The 16,755-nt window shown below is 58.1% G+C and overlaps 3 protein-coding genes across 4 annotated transcripts; all 3 read right to left on the bottom strand.

Moving 5' to 3' along the window:
* Window positions 1-1,566: 1,566 nt before the first annotated feature.
* On the bottom strand, window positions 1,567-2,152 carry CHLRE_22g753647v5 (uncharacterized protein). Its single transcript, XM_043072913.1, has one exon. The coding sequence runs from the start codon at window positions 1,795-1,797 to the stop codon at window positions 1,624-1,626; it is 174 nt and encodes a 57-aa protein (XP_042914155.1). The 5' UTR covers window positions 1,798-2,152; the 3' UTR covers window positions 1,567-1,623.
* A 3,208-nt stretch (window positions 2,153-5,360) lies between these two features.
* Window positions 5,361-7,262, bottom strand: CHLRE_22g753597v5 (uncharacterized protein). Of its 2 annotated transcripts, none has more exons than XM_043072911.1 (2): window positions 6,268-7,262; window positions 5,361-6,110 (listed from the first exon to the last, which is right to left on the bottom strand). In XM_043072911.1, exons 1-2 carry the CDS (start codon window positions 6,476-6,478, stop codon window positions 6,106-6,108), a joined length of 216 nt encoding a protein of 71 aa, XP_042914153.1. In that variant the 5' UTR covers window positions 6,479-7,262; the 3' UTR covers window positions 5,361-6,105. The 2 variants fall into 2 exon arrangements, with proteins under 2 accessions (XP_042914153.1, XP_042914154.1); XM_043072912.1 differs by having other exon boundaries at window positions 6,268-7,142.
* A 5,038-nt stretch (window positions 7,263-12,300) lies between these two features.
* Window positions 12,301-16,472, bottom strand: CHLRE_22g753547v5 (uncharacterized protein). The gene is made up of 4 exons (XM_001691126.2): window positions 15,370-16,472; window positions 14,901-15,210; window positions 14,197-14,591; window positions 12,301-14,006 (listed from the first exon to the last, which is right to left on the bottom strand). Exons 1-4 carry the CDS (start codon window positions 15,700-15,702, stop codon window positions 12,759-12,761), a joined length of 2,286 nt encoding a protein of 761 aa, XP_001691178.2. The 5' UTR covers window positions 15,703-16,472; the 3' UTR covers window positions 12,301-12,758.
* Between the last annotated feature and the right edge of the window lie 283 nt (window positions 16,473-16,755).

Below are 16,755 nucleotides of genomic sequence, written 5' to 3'. Positions count from 1 at the left end.
TGTAGGGCATGACGGCGAAACTATATGCAGCAACGGATTGAATGCACGATTTGATGATGCGCAGGCATTGCTCTGGTGAGGCTTGACATGTTTGGAGGCTTAGGCTTTTGTCCGTGATATTTTTGCATAGGTACGCAAATTGGGGCCCCCAGTTTAGGGTCATTGTGACTTGCACACCGAGGTACTTGAACGGTTCCGTCGCTGGAAGGTAGGGTATACTTGTGGTGCCAATGTGGATTTTGTTTTCCAGCATTGATCTTAGTGTACGGTTGCATGTGGGCCCGTTCAGACCCTTGTCTTGCATGGCTCTGCGGTGCAGGATACCAGTGACTCTGCACTTTGCGTGGTTAACCTGCAGTCCGGCCCATTCAGAGTAGCGGTGGATTTTATCGCATTGTATCCGCAGGTCACTCAAGGTGTTTGTAAGCACCGCTAGGTCGTCGGCGTACGCTGCGGACGAGCAGTTATAGCGATCGTTCAGGTGCGGTGGTAAGCAGCCATATGAGTAGCCGCGTCCACCAACGTGCAGCCACCGGATTAGGGGCTCGATAAACATTAAGAAGAGGACGGGGGAGAGCGTGTCGCCTTGCACCGTGCCGCGTTCTATACTTATTGGGGCCGTGAGGCCATGTTCGGTCCGTACGTATGTGCGGGCGTTGGAGTATAGGTTTTGCACGACGCGTATCAGGTCGTGTGGCATTCCTAGGTCCCACATGATTTCCAGGAGGCGGTCGTGCGATATAGTATTGAAGGCGCTGGAGAAATCCGCATACATCACGTATATGTCTTGCTTGGTGAGCCCAGCGTCTTCAAGTGCGTGTACTAGGTTGAGGGTTTGCCGCTCGGTGTTCCTGTAGCGAAGGAACCCCTCTTGTGTTTCGCTGAAAATGTCTAGGTCTTGTGAAATATCCGAAATAGCCACGGTGATAAGGCTGGTCCATAGTTTGTACGTGGTATTGGCTAGCGCGATGGGTCGGTAGTTCTTTAGTAAGAGCGAGTCGCCTGGTTTGGGGAGTAAGACCGTTTCACTGGCGGTCCAGGAGGTGGGCGTATGGGCTCGGACCCACATAAGAGTGAGGAGGTTGTGCACGGTTGTGCGCATAGGGGCGGGTAGGGCGCGGAGTAGTTCATTGGGGATACCGTCTGGCCCGGGGGATTTGTTGCGACTTAGGTGATCGATACACGTGTCAAAGTTAGCGCTGTCGGCAATGCTAGGGAGCAGCGTGTGGGCCAGCGGTGAAATGGGGCTGTGTAGGGTGAACGTGTCAGGGGAGCTGGCCCTGAGGCTGGGGTCGAATGGGTACACTTGCGTTCGATCTTCGGGTTTATATTTACCACTGCGTGGTCCTGTGATACTGGCTCCCTGGCCCTGGAAGTAGGCATGGATTGCATCAAGGATGGAGGCTTTATCCGTACAGTGGGCCTTGTTTTGTGGGTGTATTAGCGCGGGTATGCCTCTGCTTTGCTCTTGTGTGGAAAATATGTCTTTGTGGGCTTGTTTGGCGCGCGTGGCAAGTTTATGTTGGAACCTATCTCGTGCTTTCTGGATATCGTGCCGTGTTTGCTTTTTCAGGATTTGCCGCAGCGTATCTCCGGCTCTCTTTATTTTGTCAGTCAGGTTGGCTATCGCCGGCGTGGCGGGGGGAGGTCGAGGCCGGCGTTGTGGTTCTGCGGTGGTGGTGGCGTCGTGCGCCGGGGGTGGCTGTTGGGGTGGCGGATTTTCAGCATCCTGCTCTGTCGTTGGGTCAGGCAATGGGATTCCAGTGTTAGGCGCCGTCGTCGTCGTGATGTTAGCATATGGGTGCTGTTGTTGGAGTAGTGCGTCACACTGTGTGCGTAGCTGTTTTATCTCATTGTGGGACTCCCGGATGCGCTTATTTATTTTTCGAGGTGCAAACACACCGCGGGTGGGTGGTTTTTTGGGGCACATGTCGACTAGGATACTAAGCCCGTCTTGAAGGATCTCTAGGAGCTGGTTAGCCAGGGCGTCTAGGTCCGGTGTTTGAATGGCCGGGTCGGTCTGAAGGGCATGTTGTAGTTCCGAGGCGTTGGTGGCGCCAGAAGTGTGTTGTGCAAGATGCTGTTGAATTGCTGTTGTGGCAGGCTGAATGGCACTGGCGAGGGTCGCGATTGGGTTGGCTAGCGTGTGCTCGATTTTTGTTCGCGCGGCTTCAAGTGTTGATTTAGGGATTGGTAGCACCACAGTACGCCACGGGCCCGGCGTCTCTGGGGGTTGTGTGTCTGCTTGTGTTGCGGTGTGTGAGGGCCAGAGGCGGATTGGAAAGGTTGGCACGCGGGCGTGGAGTGAGTAGTGGTCGAAGAGGCCACCGCAGGGTTGCACCTGCAGGGTTGCCGGTGTGCGGCTTGCCGTGGGGAGGGCCGAGTGGATGTTCTGACAGATTAGGATGTCATCTATACGACTGGTGGGTTGAGGGGTCCCATCTCGTGTTTGGTAGAAGGACATGCTTACTGTGCCGCCGAATTCGGGAAGCCTTTTGAGTTTGTTCTTTGAGACAAAGCGGGCGTGGTGTTTGTCCGCCTCATCAAGGGGCCCTGTTCTGTCCCCCTCATTCAGGACTGCATTGAAGTCGCCGCCAATAATAACATGTGCATCCGTTTTGTTGGCGGTGTTAATTGTTTCTTCACAGTATTTGTATATACGACGGCGTGTGGGCATGTCTTCTGGAGCGTAAACTCCCAGTATATGGAGGGGGGTGCTGTGTGGTGTGCGTATGGTGCAATGGACGATATACCCGTGGAGGTGTGGTGGGATCGTTGCTGTGTGAACGTTGCTCCCCGAGTGGTAGCGTTTGGAGATGGCCATGAGGACGCCGGCGGAGCGGCGTTTATACTGTTCAGTCCCTGGTTTTGTGGACGTGAAAGTGCGGTATGATAGCTTCTCTTGCCTTAGGGCGTCCTTTAGCCAGCGTGTGCGTGGGCCCAGCTTGGTTTCGGTAAGAATCACGATGTCTGCATTCCATTCGCGTAGGTGGCATATGGTGGAAAGAAGGTTTGTGCCCAGCCCGCGTACGTTATGTGTGGCGATGTGTAGCCAAGTTGTGTTGTCAGGGCGTGTGTCAGTGTTGTCTTGGGCGCCAGCGCCAGGGTCTGGTGTAGGGCCAGGCGGTGTGCGTCGTGGGGTGTTGGGATTAACTGTTTGGTGCGTTGTCGGGCTGTCGGGTGGGTCAGCGCGTGGGCGCTGTGTGGGTCGTGCGGCGCTTGGCGGGGTCTCTGGCCTTTGGTGGGGTGCTTGTGTTGTGATCCGGCCAACTGTCCGGAGTGCATTTCCTGCCGCTTCGGCATGCGTAGCAACGACTTGCGCCCACGTTGGTTGTGTTGTATTATTGGCCGTTGGTTGTGTGGGATTGGTGTTCGGTGCATGCATGTTCGCATTGGCCCTCGGTCTAGTTGTGGTGTTCGCGCGTGTGGGGCTTGTGGGCTCCAGGTCGAGCTGGTTGTCATGGCGTGGGCGGCGGGTGGGCCGTGCTGCACTGTCGGGGGTGGCGGGGCGTTCGTTCTGCGTTCGCGCTGGTTCAGTCGCCTCCCTTCGGGTAATATTGAGGGTGGCTTGGGTGAGGGGGCGAGTCACTGTAGTTTCGGCGGGGCCTGGGTGGGGTGTGGGGGCTGCGTTGTCTCCTGCACTGTGGTTTGTCGGTAGTTGGGTAGTCTGTCGGGCGAACATAGTGGAGAGGGCCCTTTGGGTGGGGCCTCGTTTGGGTTTGGTTTGATTCGGGGGCGGCGGTGATGGTGGTTGCGGCGGCGGCGGTAGGTTTGGAATTGTTGGGTATGTCCTTGGGTCAAGCGGCATGTCTAGGTGGTAGGGGTGTAAGCAGAATATGTCGCCTTTCACTGCTTGCCAGAGGTCCGGTGTCATAGGTTTACGCCCAATGTGTACAAAGGATTCGACTAGAAACCAGCTGTCTTCTTCCTTGCGTATTGCGTAGGCGTGTCTCCCATCGTGCACCATAAACCCCATGTTCCGGGAGCATTCTGGGAGTAGGCCTAGAATTGTGTCCTGAGAGTGGCCTGGGTCAAGGTTAGGGGCGGCTAAGCGTAGAAGCAGGCGTGTTCCCGTAGTGTCGATTGGCGCTGGGCGGTGGCGGAGGTAATGGTTGATGGCGGCTTCATGGAAAAGCCCATTGTGTTTGAAGTGATGGCCCCAGGTCGCTTGTAGTTCGGGTGTGTCGGCCAGCGCAGTGTGCACGACTTGGCAGAAAGCAAGCACGGCATGGGCCCTTAGCCACGGTGCTCCCAGCATGTTGTTGATAGCGTGTATCGTACAGAAATTGAGGTGTTGTTGTTCGCGGAAGTATGTGCTTGGTATTTGTCTGGGCCAGCTTAGTGGTACTGGGATATGCCCGTTTTCGACTGCTGGTGTAGTGGTCCGCTCTGTGTTATTTCCGCCTCGTAGCGGATGTGAGGGTGACGTTAAATCGGGTTGCTGTTGTCCAGGCTGCGTGCCGATTTGTAGAGTCATTGGGTTGCTACTCATGATGTGCGAGTAGGCCGCAAGGTTGGTGATAAGGTTGATCGTTGCGTCGTGAGGGTGTGCGTGTGTTTGGGATAGGAGTAGGGTGGTGGTGACGGTGGTGATGTTGAGGCTTGGCGGGCCAGGGACGTGAGGGAGGAGTTGCAGGGCCAACGGGGTCGTAACTGGTGCTAGTTGGGGGGAGTGGGCAGTGGTTTGTAGGTTCATGAGGAGCAGGATGATAGTGGTCAATGTGCATATAGAGAAGGTAGGTTTCAGGATTATCCCGCGGCCAAGCCCATATAGCGGAAGCCCCAGGATTGCAGGTATCGCGCCGCGCGTTGTTTTGATAATGCTGTATACCGCGCACGTTGTCGCTAGTAGCGTAATGATGGTTGTGGTGTGCTGGTATGTCATGATCAGGAGGATTAAAGGCTGGGCTAGAAGAAAGGCTGCAGGGACGGTGAAAATCAGGTTTTTCGCCCGTGCTGGTGTGGGGTGAGCTAGCAGGTTGCGTGATGCGTGGTTGAGTTGCGCAACGCCGGCGATAGTTAGGATGAGCGTGGGGATCCATAGTGATGCCTGCGACGTGACTTGCCAGCCGCTCAGGCCTAGCTGCCCAGCGCTGGTGGCCGAGTAGGATAGTGTGTGTGCGAGGAGGATTCGCAGCCAGGCGACGGTGTGGCGCAGGAGTGTACAGGTTCCGTGGAATATGCCTACGGTGACCCAGAGAAGTGTGCTGGCGGTGTGAGCAGAGACATAGCTGGCTGTCGTTATGAGTGTGTCTGTTTCGTTGTTCAGTAGCAGCTGTGTGATGGGGTATGGTCCCATTATCTGGCACCAGAGGCTGGGGTCGCCGCTGTAGGCGGTGTTGTGGTGGCAGAGGACGGTACAGGCAAATGTGTTGCAGTTTGCTTGTTCGGCGTGCGCCGCGTTGTCTCGCTCCGGGAGTCCGTCGTTCCCCGCGTTGAGTTCTTCGTCTCTTGCCACTTTACCATAGGTGACCGCTGCGTCGGCGGTCTTGCTACTCTCCGCGTGCGCATAGCTCCCACTACTTATGTCCTCACCTATATTGCTCGCTGCTATCCTAGGGCCCATAGCATCCTCCATCTTGTCCTGCAGTTGGCGCCAGCAGGCATTAAATCCGATACATTTAGAAAAGCTATCTCTCTGCAGTTCGAGGCTCTCAGGCGAGCGATACCCATCGGCGTCTACGCCCATGTTGCTGAAAATTGTAGCCGCACTGTGCGTGCACCGCTCAGATCTATCGGCAGTCTCATACCACATCCTCTGCTCTCTCTCTTTCCGGCAGCGGGTTTGCTCCGCATTGTCCTTGTTGCTGGCAGCCGTGTGGGTTGTAGAGCTCCTCGGCCCCCATCCATCGGCTCTATCATCTCCTTCCGTACTATGAGCACACCCTGTCGTCCTGTGGTTGCTATCTAGCTCACAGCAGGGCGTAGTGGTGTTTTCCCGCAATATGCTGTTCATAGCTTCCAAGGCCCTTGGCGTCGTACCGGTGTTTTGCTGGCCCAGCTTCCCGGCGCCATCCACGCGAGTGTGCAGTCCTCCTTTGGGTGAGCCCAGCCGGAGGGGTCCAGGTCCCGTGCGTATGGCGTCGCAGGTGTCGCTAGGTAGATTTAGGCTGCATGGTGACCGGTGTGGTACAATTTGGGCAGGATTAGGTACAGGTTGTGGTTGCAGACAGGTGGGGCACAGATTTGCTTTGTCGGCATCAGGATACACAGGTGGGTGGTTGCTGCGTTGGGGCTGAGTAGGGGGTGTTGATTGCCCCGTCTCACCGGCTCCCTCCTCGTCATCGGTGTCCATTGCCGCGGCCACGGCGGGCCCAGCCTTTGTGGTGATGCAGGGCGCGCGCGCACTGGCCAGCCTGTACCATGCCTCGAGCTGCAGCACGTCGAAGGCGACACGCAGGGGGTGCTGCTTGCCCGGCGTGTCGGGTGGCGCGGCGCAGCTCGCTTGCGTGATGCCATGCGTCCCTATTGATTGCATTGGAAGCGCGGATAGGCGTTGTGAGGTGTTTGAGGTCTTGTAGGCGCTAAATGGTTCGCAGTGTTGGCTTGCGCTGGCGATCCGCTGGGCGGACGCCGAGTGTAGGGACCGCAGGCATAGGCTTTGGCCATAGCAGCGAGTATTGTTAAGTGAGGCACTAGCAAAGCTTGGGGGTGTCATTTTTGTTTGTATAAGAGCTGTGCTTCGTCCCAGGTGTAGTGTCCGCGGCGTAGATTTGCATTGGCTCTCAACGAGTTTTGGAGGGTGCCATATTCTATTGTAATGTAGTGGTAGTGCTCCTTCTTTCGATTGATTATCGATGGGCCCCGTGAGGGGGTCAGTCGCGTGTCGGTATTTAACCTTTGTTCGGTTTGTTCTACCTAATTGGTATTCTTCTTGTCTGGGCGTATCTGATGAGTGTTCCATGTAGTTTGTTTGTGTCTGGGAGGGCAGGTCGCTGGGGAAGGCTTTGGCGGTGCAGGTTTCTTTCTTGTTTTGTTGTTTATCCGAGTGGTTTTGGTAGTGTATATCAGGCTTTCTTGAGTATTGCTGCCAAAATGTCGGAAGCTTGTTCAGAGGGCGTTCTGTCTCGTGTGAGTGTTCTGCTGTAGGTTGCTTATCACGTTTGATATACTGGTGGTTATTCGTGGGTGTTGGGAGGGATTCCCACGGTATGTCAAGGCTGGGTCTCGGTTCTTGGTCCCTTGCTTCGCTGGAACGGTTTACATGTTTGACTTCCTGATATTCTGCATTCGCTAGCAGGCAGTCTTGGGAGTCGTGAGGGGCTTCCGGGGGAGAAATTGAGGATAATGGCGCCATTTCTTGCCAGTTCCGCTGGAGCTCGGCCGATGGGTCCCCTCCACCGATTCCTGTTGTCTGAGACAGCTCACGAGATCGAGACCATAGGTCTACGAGAGCCCGAGAGACTCCAGGAGGGTGGATGGGTCCAGTCGACGACCGGGGGCTTTCCAGCGGGAACTTGTTTGTGAGGCTTATCATTAACATGATAAGGACCCGTAGGAGGGCCATTTTGGGGCTCAAAGCTCCGATTTTCCCGACAGCTCTCAACAGAGTGCTTCCAAGCTGGTATCCGCGCGTGTTCGCAGCGAGATATCGTATAATCTTAAACATATATCGGTTGGTGTTATCATGAAGTCGATTAGTTAAGGGGTATAGCCCAACCTGCAACCTTGACACCACGAAAACAGGCCCGCGCACGGCGGACCTGGAGCTAATGTACGCCATTGCGCCTGGCTCAGCGACCTGCGGGCGTCAAGCGGCGCGAATGTTGACTTGTGGACCCACACATTCTGTCCACAAAACAAACTCCTGGCATTGTCTCAGTGCAATGCACATGTTACCCGAGCCAGCAATCACATGGTACTACGCCGGGCCCTTTGCAGACTGGAAAAGCCCCGGTCAACGCGCGGTTGCCTTTGTTGACTGGCGAGCTTGTTATGCCAGCTCGTTATCATGAGCCAGCTTCATTACTACATTCATGTTTTGCATTGTTTTGATACTGTCGCTGCATATAGTCGACAAGGCATCCACCGCTCAAGCACAGTAGTCGTCCCAGAATAAGAGCGACGTGAATAATGGTTGGTTCATTGTATAGCTTGCTTTAGTTTATGTATGATAGAGGCATATGCATGAACGCAGACTGCAGAGAAATGAAGTGAACTCCTGAAATGCCCCATGCCGCCGACATTGCATGGCAAGCCAGCAGGGCCCCGGGCAACATTGTGTTTTGTACTGGGAAAGATGTCAGCTTCTAACTTAGTGTACTAGGAAGGATGTAAGATGGAGACAACGGCCTCAACCCGGTGATGTAAAGTACTCTGCACTCCTGGACGGCGTTAGGTGTTGGGGTTGATTGATTTATATAGGCATTAGTCAATATGCACTTTGTGGCCAAGTTCAAATACACAACTCGACGAGTTGACGAACATGGGTTTGCGTCCCCCGGCCGGGGGACGCGCGACCACTTTCCCTAAGACACCCGAAAAGCCCGAACTTCTGCGACAAGTACTCTGAGTGCATAACAGACTACTGATATCAACCGCTAAAGCCATGCACCAGTGACAGCAGTGACCGGTGGGGTTCATTGCTGCCTCGGTCGACACAGCCAGCTGCTCAGCTGCATTCCTATGCCCGGGAAGCATACACTACATGCAACTACATTACTAAAGTAAGTTTACAGCTCAGGAAGTGCGGCGGTCTCAGCTTGGCCGTCAGCGACTGCCTGAGTTTTACTGGGGGGTTCAGGGGCGCGGCAGGTGCGAGGTTGCCCCAAGGATCCCACAGGCCTGGCCCCAGACTTCTCGCCCCTATGTTCCCAACGTGGTCTGCTAGCCTAACACCCCCAGCCGCCATGGCCAAAGGCACGGCCGCGGCCAGAGCTGCACGCGTCTACTCTGGGGGCAGGCCCTGGCCAGGCTGGGTGGGCCTGGGTGGCAGATGGGCAGGCCTGGGCGGCAGCTGGGCGGCCCTGGGCGGCAGCTGGGCGGCCCTGGGCGGCAGCTGGGCGGGCCTGGGCGGCATCTGGGTGGGGGCTGAGCGAGCCTGGGCAGAGCCTGGACAAGGGCCTGGACAAGGGCTGGGGAGGAGCCAAATACCAATGGGTTACCGGGAAGTGACCATTTTACCAACGTTAACCGATGTTTTACCTTGCGGCCAACCCCTACCAATCGTAACCGATGCTGACCGACGCTGACCATCGGTTTATCAGGGTGACCGCCCGGTTACCGCCCCCATACCGATCGGTTTAATAGGGGCTGGAACGGTAGGGAGCGTACGGCCCTTTCCGTGCGGGGGGTCTAGGGGGCAGATACGGCAAAAATGTCACCCCTGACTTCCCCGCGCTCTCAGACACTTCTCATACATAGCATTGACTTGCTGGTTGAGTGGCAGGGCGGTCCGCGCTCGCCTGCGGTCGAAATGGACGGGGTTTGGCCAGCCAGCCAGCGAGCTCGATGCAGGGGTGCGGGGTGGCCAACTCGGCCCATGTGATCGGCAACGGCCGGCAACCGCCCCCAATTCCCAGTTGCGACCAGGCCCCGGCCCGATTTCTTTGCATAGACCAATAAGGGGCACCTCATAGAAGACCCCTGGCGCGCCGGGCGACTAGTTTACTGGCCTTTGACCGACGTTTGAAATTCACCAAGCAATTCTGCAGCCTTTCCCTTTTTGGAGCGCCCGGCGCGCCAGGAGCCCTCCATGTAATCATATAGACTAGATGGAGCCATTACCTGGTCACGGGCGGGGCCTAACACTCTGCTTGGCGCTACTGCTGCCGGTGCGACGCCGGCCTCATGCTAAGTTGCCGGGATAATGGAAATGTCCTACTGGGGCCTGCATAAGTAGGATGGGCTGCATCTCATAACAATATGTGGTGTCAACGCGACAAATCAAATGCGCATTCGGGTCAGGACACACACGGAAGCTTGCACAACCCCCGAATAGGCATCTCAGATACATATGGTAGCGTATGAGCCAGGCACGCAACATGCAGCGGCGCCAACGCGTATACAACTCTGTGGCGTAGAATTTCAATGCGCGGGATCAGCTGGAGCTGCAGCCCGCGGCTGCCAGGTGCGCCATATCTGCTGACAAGGCTAAGAATGAGATGTCCCAGGGGTCAGGGTCTTCGATACTAGGATGTTGGGAGACATGCACGATGCATGTGTGCATTTGCGTGCAGGGGAAGCCCTTTTTCCGTTACACTGTCCAAATAGGCATCTACCATATTGTAGCAAGTGTTAAGTTGTATTGTCCTGTCCGGAGCGCGGGCGAGTGCTATGAAAGACTGTGGCGTAGGTGCGGGGTGCTCGTTCGCGCCTGGTTTCCGGTGTTCCTTCAACTGGGTTGACGTTTGTTTGGCCTCCTGCCCCCCCTCTACAGGTCCTGGTGTGCAGTATGTCGAAGCATGGTGGCAAGAAGCACAGTTGGGGCTGCGGCAGGGGCAGGGGCAGGGGCCGGGGACAGCCCGCTGCCAACAAGGACGCGGCGGCACCAGCACCAGCGGCCAGCGTGGGCCGAGGGCGGGGCCGTGGACGGGGCGGGGGCGGGGATAGAACGGGCCGACAGGACACGCAAACGCAGCCCATGGATGTTGACGGACCTGGCGACGTGCTCATGGCGGCAACGCCGGAGCCGGTGCCCGAGCAGCTGCACACGCAACCTAAGCAATTGTGTGACGCGGGATGTGACGCAGGAGCCGGAATGTGGTATGCGCACATACATCATGAATAAGTCACATAGTGGTGCACTGTACGCGATATGATGTCGACTAGTACTTGGTCGGGTCTGGCATGAATCAACCGCTGCAGTGAGTGCATGACAAGCAGGGGTGGCGCACGTCTTTATGGCGGGGGTGCGCACGTGATTTTGACGTGATTTCTTTTACGCAGCTGTAAATGTCTGCTGCCATATTTGCACGCGGCGTACTAGTGGCCCCTCTGTACATCTGGAATGCAACCGTGAACTGGTGTTGTGGGCTGTGTCCGCCGTAGCCTGACCATGTATGTACATGTACGCGCTGATTGTGCCCCGGATTCTAATCAAAGTGCCATGCATGCTTTTCATTGCAGTAGTAACCTAGTGCAAATGACGCACGATGTGGTCTGAGGAGTGAGTGAGGCGTAAGGGTGTGCCACGTTCGAGGTGGGGAGGCGCTGGAGGGAATGGAGAGGTTACAGGGCAAGCAATGCAGATGTATGGGAGTGTGTTAGAGCAATGTGTGTGGATGCATGCAAAGGGCGCCTGGCCGCCTGCAACGAGTGAAAAGCACTACAAGCATGTAATGCAGCATGGGCAAGGCGCCCAGGCACCCCTGCTGCGCACAGCTGCGCAGGGCACGCAAGCAACGGACCTGGTTTGGCACATGTGTTTGGGCGCTCAACTTAGCAAGCCAGCACTGTGAATCCATTATGTAACCAACAAGCTCCAGACGCATCAGCCGGGTGCGCGGGGATGGCTTCGTGCCGGTTGCGGGGAATGAGAGGGGCACAGTGCCCAGCGGCTAAACACAGCCGGCACAGGGGGGCGCGAAGTTGGCGACGTCCGGCAAGGTCGTCCTGAACCGGCCCCACTTGTTTTATGCGCCCACATTGATTGTAACATGCCAAATATCAAAGCGGCGTCGGCGGCTGCTATTGCGCAGTCTTGCTTTTGAACTCCGGCTTGAAATTGCACCTCGCTGGTCGCATGGAAGCCCCTCCCTGCTTGTAGTAGGCCCCCGAAGTCCTGGAACAAAGCTGTTTCAGACCTTCAGTACATAACAGGTCCATAGGCTGCTATCGCGCAGCTCTCCCTGCCTCCAAGCCGAGGTTCCAATTTGCGTCGGCAAGCATGTTTTCGGCCACCGTCATATAGTCGCCCGGCGCGCCAGGGGTCTTCTATGAGGTGCCCCTTATTGGTCTATGCAAAGAATTCGGGCCGGGGCCTGGTCGCAACTGGGAATTGGGGGCGGTTGCCGGCCGTTGCCGATCACATGGGCCGAGTTGGCCACCCCGCACCCCTGGCTCGATGGGTACGTGCGGGCACGGTCGAGCGGAAGCGTGCTGGAGGGGGCATAAACTCACTCACCATGCTATTTAGACACATAATACCGCATTGGAATGTATCCCGGAGCAAAATCGGCTGACGGAGGTCTCTCAAGCAGGCATTTCCTCAATATTTCAACGTTGCCGTGCCTATAAGTAGCTATAGGCAGATGCTAGAGAGTCTCTACGGGGGTTAATAGCAACTCTTCGCGGAAAATTTCGGGGCATGCAGCTGCATTTCGCGAGCTCGGCAAGCGGACAGGCCGCGCCAGGGCCCATATCAGCTATTCATAAACATACATTGACATGCTTGAAAATACGCAACACGCACAAGCGAACATGACGTTGTAGAGCCGAGGCCAGTGAGCTAGCACAAGCAAAAAGAAAAGCGTGAGCATGAGCAGCGACCGCAACTGCTACATTACCTTTGACGAGATAACCGCGCGCCAAGCTGCACCACTCCGGCGTCCTAAAGCTTGTGACTCTCAGCTGGTGTATACGGCTGTCAGAGGCTGGGCTGGCGTAGACTGGCCGCAGACTACCAAGCGAAGGCTGCGATGCGCTGCGATAACGCGAACCCCAAGAGACCCACCTGGAACACAGCCAGGCATCCGCAATGAGCCAGGAGTAGTATGTACATGCGAGGACAAGAGGAAAGAGAACGGCAGAAAGGAGGGTGCGGCATGGTGGTTGTCAAAACGTTGAGGCCGGCGCAGAAAACAAACCAGGGTGGCTGCCTAGCTGCGGCCGGGCTGACGCGAAGGCTGGCTGGCTGCTGTATATGGTGAGCTGAGACTGGTATGAAAGGCTGATGCCGGCCAGGCGAGTTGGGCATGAGGCGCCGCTGCATGGGGACATGACGCGCTGTATGCTGACGCCTGCTGGAGCGCGAGCGAGAGCGATCGCTGCGTGGTGCCCACGGGTGGGACAATGCCCGTGGTGACGCCGCCGGCGGCGGCGGCGCCGCCGCCAGCGGCGCCGTTAGCGGCGCCGCCAGCGGCGCCGTCAGCAGCGCCTCTGGCATCTTCGGCAGTGGGCAGGGTCAGCAGTGTGCGGCCCGGGCGTCCGGTGTGGCGGGCTTGGAAGCCCGGCGAGCCCATCCTACGCGTGGGCTTCAGTGCCAGTGCGGTCGGCGGGTGGTAGAGCATGAGGCCGGTCTGCTTCTGGTAGGCGAAGCTGAACGTGTCGAGGTTGTACGCCTGCTCCGCGCCGGTGAGGTAGTGCTCGCCGGCCAGGAGGTTGCGGGCGACGACGACGGTGGTGGTGGGCTTTTGTAGCAGGTGGTCGGTGGTGGCGCTGCTGCTGCTGCCGCCGCCGTGGCTGTCGTAGCTGGTGTGCACGTACCGCCCGCCCAGGCTGTGGTGCATGATGCCGGCCAGCGTCAGAGTCATGGTGCCGTTCGGTCCCTTAAGGTAGAGGCCGGAGGGCTGGTTGGAGGCGTACTCCGCGGGGTTGAAGCAGGAGTCGGTCCAGGCTGCCGCGCAGATGCTGGCTGTGTCGTAGGGTGATGCGCAGACCAGCGCCAGGTCGGCGCTGTCGTCTGGGGCCTTGAAGGTGATGCCGCCCTGCCCGTAGCGCGCCAGGTGGAGGGACACGGGGCAGAGCTGCCCCGTCCTACGGGAGCACCAGTGGGCGCCCGTGATGACGCTGCTGGGGCTGGCGGCCTCCGGTCCGAGGAGTGTAATGAACTCATCGCGGCTGCTGTTGAGGACGAGTGCGCGGCGGCCGGTGCAGCCGCCGTCAGCCTGCTTCGCGCGGGTGTGAGCCTCCTGGAGGCCGGGCGCGATGCGGGAGCGGGGGTGCGCCTGGGGCGCCGGCGCAGTGCGCGAGCTGCTGCGGTTTGAGGGCGTGAAGCCACAGTCGTCCTCTTCCTCCTGTAGCTGGACACCGGCGTCGGGGTCGTCGCTGGGGGAGACTAGCAGGAGCTCCGGTTTCTGGAGGATCTCCCGCGCGAATGCCTGGCAGGCGGAGTCCTGCTCAGCTGCCTGTGTGGTGTGGGGAAGCAGGTAAGGGGGGGGGTGAGGGTATGGGTCGGTTTGTGGTGGCGCTCGGTGTTGGCGTGTTTAGTTCGTGCGGTTGGTTACGGTGAGGGGGCGCGGGAGTGCGCATGTTCGTGCGGTTTGGCATGTTGTTACTTGTGGCGATCCCAGGTTGGATTTGGGCGCCCTCGCTTACCCTGGTGCGCAGTGCCTGGAGCACCTGTAGCAGCTCCGAGGGGCGGACGGCAGCTGCGAAGGTCTCGTTGCGCAGGAGGACGATGTGGGTGTCCTCGGCCCTTAGCTCAGCAGCAGGGGGCGGGAAGGGCAGCGCAGACATCAGGACAGTGGTCTCGCTGCGCACGCCGAGCATGATGTGGCGGGCCAGCTGCAGCACTTTGGCCTGGTGGCCGGTGTTGAAGTTGAGGGCCACCACGTACTTGAACAGCGGCGCGGGGCAGTGCCCTTGCCGCAGGTTCTGTTGCTCTGCCGCGCTTTTGCCATAGGCGCGCACGCTGCAGCTGAGTATGCTCCAGAGGATGCTGCCGTGGTAGTTGAGCAGGCGGCGCCGCAGGTCGCCAAGGGTCTGGGCGCCTGTGGGTGGGGTTGGCAGTGGCGGGGGCACAGGCGTTTGGTCGTGGTGTGCTAGCTGCATGGTTGGTGGTCGGGCTGCAGAGCTGGTCAGCTGCCTGCGTGCTGGTAGTGTTGGTGAGTTAAGGGTTGTGTTGCTGTCGGCCGTGCGGTGGGAGTTTGGGGGCGCGTTGGGGCGTGAGTGTTGTGGTGGACGGGTGCTTGCTAGTGTTGCGGCAGTGTGGTGGTTGCTCTGCGTGATGGGGGGTGTACTGCCCGGCCATCCTTTTTCAGACGGGTGCTGTGCTGCCCTGTGCCCTTTCCTCGACTTACTGCTAAGGAGCTTGCGCACGGTGGCCTCTCCCGCACGCTTCAGCATGTTCACGGTTTGGTAGTCCGCCTCCGCGCCCTCCACCTCCCGCATGACCACAAGCACCTGTGTGTCACCGTCCGTGATGGTGTTGCCGTGCAGCGCGCGGAAGTTGAGCACGGCGCCGTGCAGTGGGTTGTCCTGGTGGAACAGGCTGGCCGGGCGGGAGCCGACCAGTTGCAGGACGGCTGCGGCTAGCGTGCGGTCGCGTCCATAGGCCGTGATGGTGACGCTGTGCCCTCCAGCCTCCTCCTTAGGGGTGCCCACTGTGACCTGTTGGTGCGTTTGTGGATATGTGGGCCATCGGGTCAGTGCGGGGCCGTGTGGGCGGTTTCGCGAGTGCGCAAATCCAGCAATTGTCCGGGTGGCTTCGCCCAAGTGACCTCCTATCGCGTTCGGTGTGTTGCCATAGCCATGTTGTTTACGAGTTACCTGAACGTCAATGGCGCCCCGCTGCTTTAGCTCCCGGCCCAGTGATCCGCTCAGTGCTTGCAGGTCTGGGCTGCGGCCAGCGGCCGCTTCTCGGCCGCGGCCACGTCCAGGAGCGGTCGGTCCAGCCGCACTCAGGTGGATGTTCCAGGTGTGCTCAGCCTTTGCGTTGGGCCCACTGGCGCGAAGGAGGCGTGTGGGGCATCCCCCGACGCAGAGCAACATGGCGCCCAGGCCGTCGCTTAGCGGTTTGTAGTGCTGGTTGGTAGCCTCCCCGTTATCGCTATTGAGGAATCGCGCGCCTGCAAAGAGGCCCTCCTCCGCCTCCGCAGGCATGGTTAGGTCCTCATCGAGTGCGCCAGCTCCGGCCTTGATCACAGCCGCTATATTGGCGTCAATAGGGTGTGAGTTGATCAGAATGCGCGTGTGAGGGTCTTTATCGTAGCCCTCGTTAAGAACTTGTTCTATGGTTTCGCTTGGAACGCTCGTTCCAAGCACGCGGCTTGGGCTACTGCCCATTGTGTGGTGTCTTTGATTGAGTAAATGGTTTGTGTGAAGTTGTGAGAGCGAGGTGGTTTGAGGCCAGTGCAAGTGTTCGAGAGCTCGGCCCGGATTGTCCCACGTGTTGACTGCTTGTGCGGGGCAACGCAGGGTGTGTCCGTGTGCTGTTTTCTTCATTGGATGCGTATCGCATGCATAATGGGGGCCGTTAGTTGTGTTGAGCGGACCAAATTGCGAGAGGTTTAAATCGACTGTCGCTTCCCAGCCCTCTAGGTCGTGGAGAGTCGTTGTCTTAGTGTTGCTGTGTTGCTTGGAAGAAGCAGATGCGTCGTGGGTGTCGTAGAGGTTTTCGCGCGCGCCGGAGTCGGACCATGACAAGTGTTGGTTTCGGCGCGTCAGTAGTGTCCCCGTATTGGCCATGCGAGACCTGGAGCTCTTATCATTAGCGTGTGCCCATTCTGCCTGGCAGCTGTGGCGTTTGCTGCCAGGCAAGAGAATGCAATGCGACACACGAGCGACATTTGCGTGGTGCCAGGCACATCGAGTCGGGCCTAGCGTTTGCCTCTGTTGACCAAGGTCGGTCCCGTTGCCGATAGCCCGAGGGCTACCGGCGGCAGAGCGAGTGCTCTGCCCGGGGTCCCGGTCAAACAGGTCGGCCGAAAACGCACCCAGGACTCGCGGCCAGTGGCAAACTGCGGACAGCATGCAGAAGGTCAGCAACAACAGTGCAGGGTTAACTGCACGCTTCCGCTGCCTCTTTCGCTGTTCGTCAACCCTGCCAGCTCGGTGCGCGGTCATATTGCATAGGGTCATATTTATGGCGTATGTGTTACATTCTTATTTATATTCATTCATTCTGCAGTGGCAGCCTATTTCGTCAACTCCCGT

This window comes from Chlamydomonas reinhardtii (assembly GCF_000002595.2).
Source record: "Chlamydomonas reinhardtii strain CC-503 cw92 mt+ unplaced genomic scaffold scaffold_22, whole genome shotgun sequence".
Lineage (NCBI taxonomy): Eukaryota > Viridiplantae > Chlorophyta > Chlorophyceae > Chlamydomonadales > Chlamydomonadaceae > Chlamydomonas > Chlamydomonas reinhardtii.
The sequence above is the reverse complement of the archived record's forward strand: the minus strand, read 5'-3'. Positions and strand labels throughout refer to the sequence as shown.

Coding starts and splice junctions, on each gene's coding strand:
- CHLRE_22g753647v5 (XM_043072913.1), bottom strand. CDS start 1,797: ATGCTAACATCACGACGACGACGGCGCCTAACACTGGAATCCCATTGC.
- CHLRE_22g753597v5 (XM_043072911.1), bottom strand. CDS start 6,478: ATGCAATCAATAGGGACGCATGGCATCACGCAAGCGAGCTGCGCCGCG.
- CHLRE_22g753547v5 (XM_001691126.2), bottom strand. CDS start 15,702: ATGCCTGCGGAGGCGGAGGAGGGCCTCTTTGCAGGCGCGCGATTCCTC. Junction 15,211..15,369: donor GGGGCGCCATTGACGTTCAG/GTAACTCGTAAA, acceptor ACGCACCAACAG/GTCACAGTGGGCACCCCTAA. Junction 14,592..14,900: donor CGTGCGCAAGCTCCTTAGCA/GTAAGTCGAGGA, acceptor CCCCACCCACAG/GCGCCCAGACCCTTGGCGAC.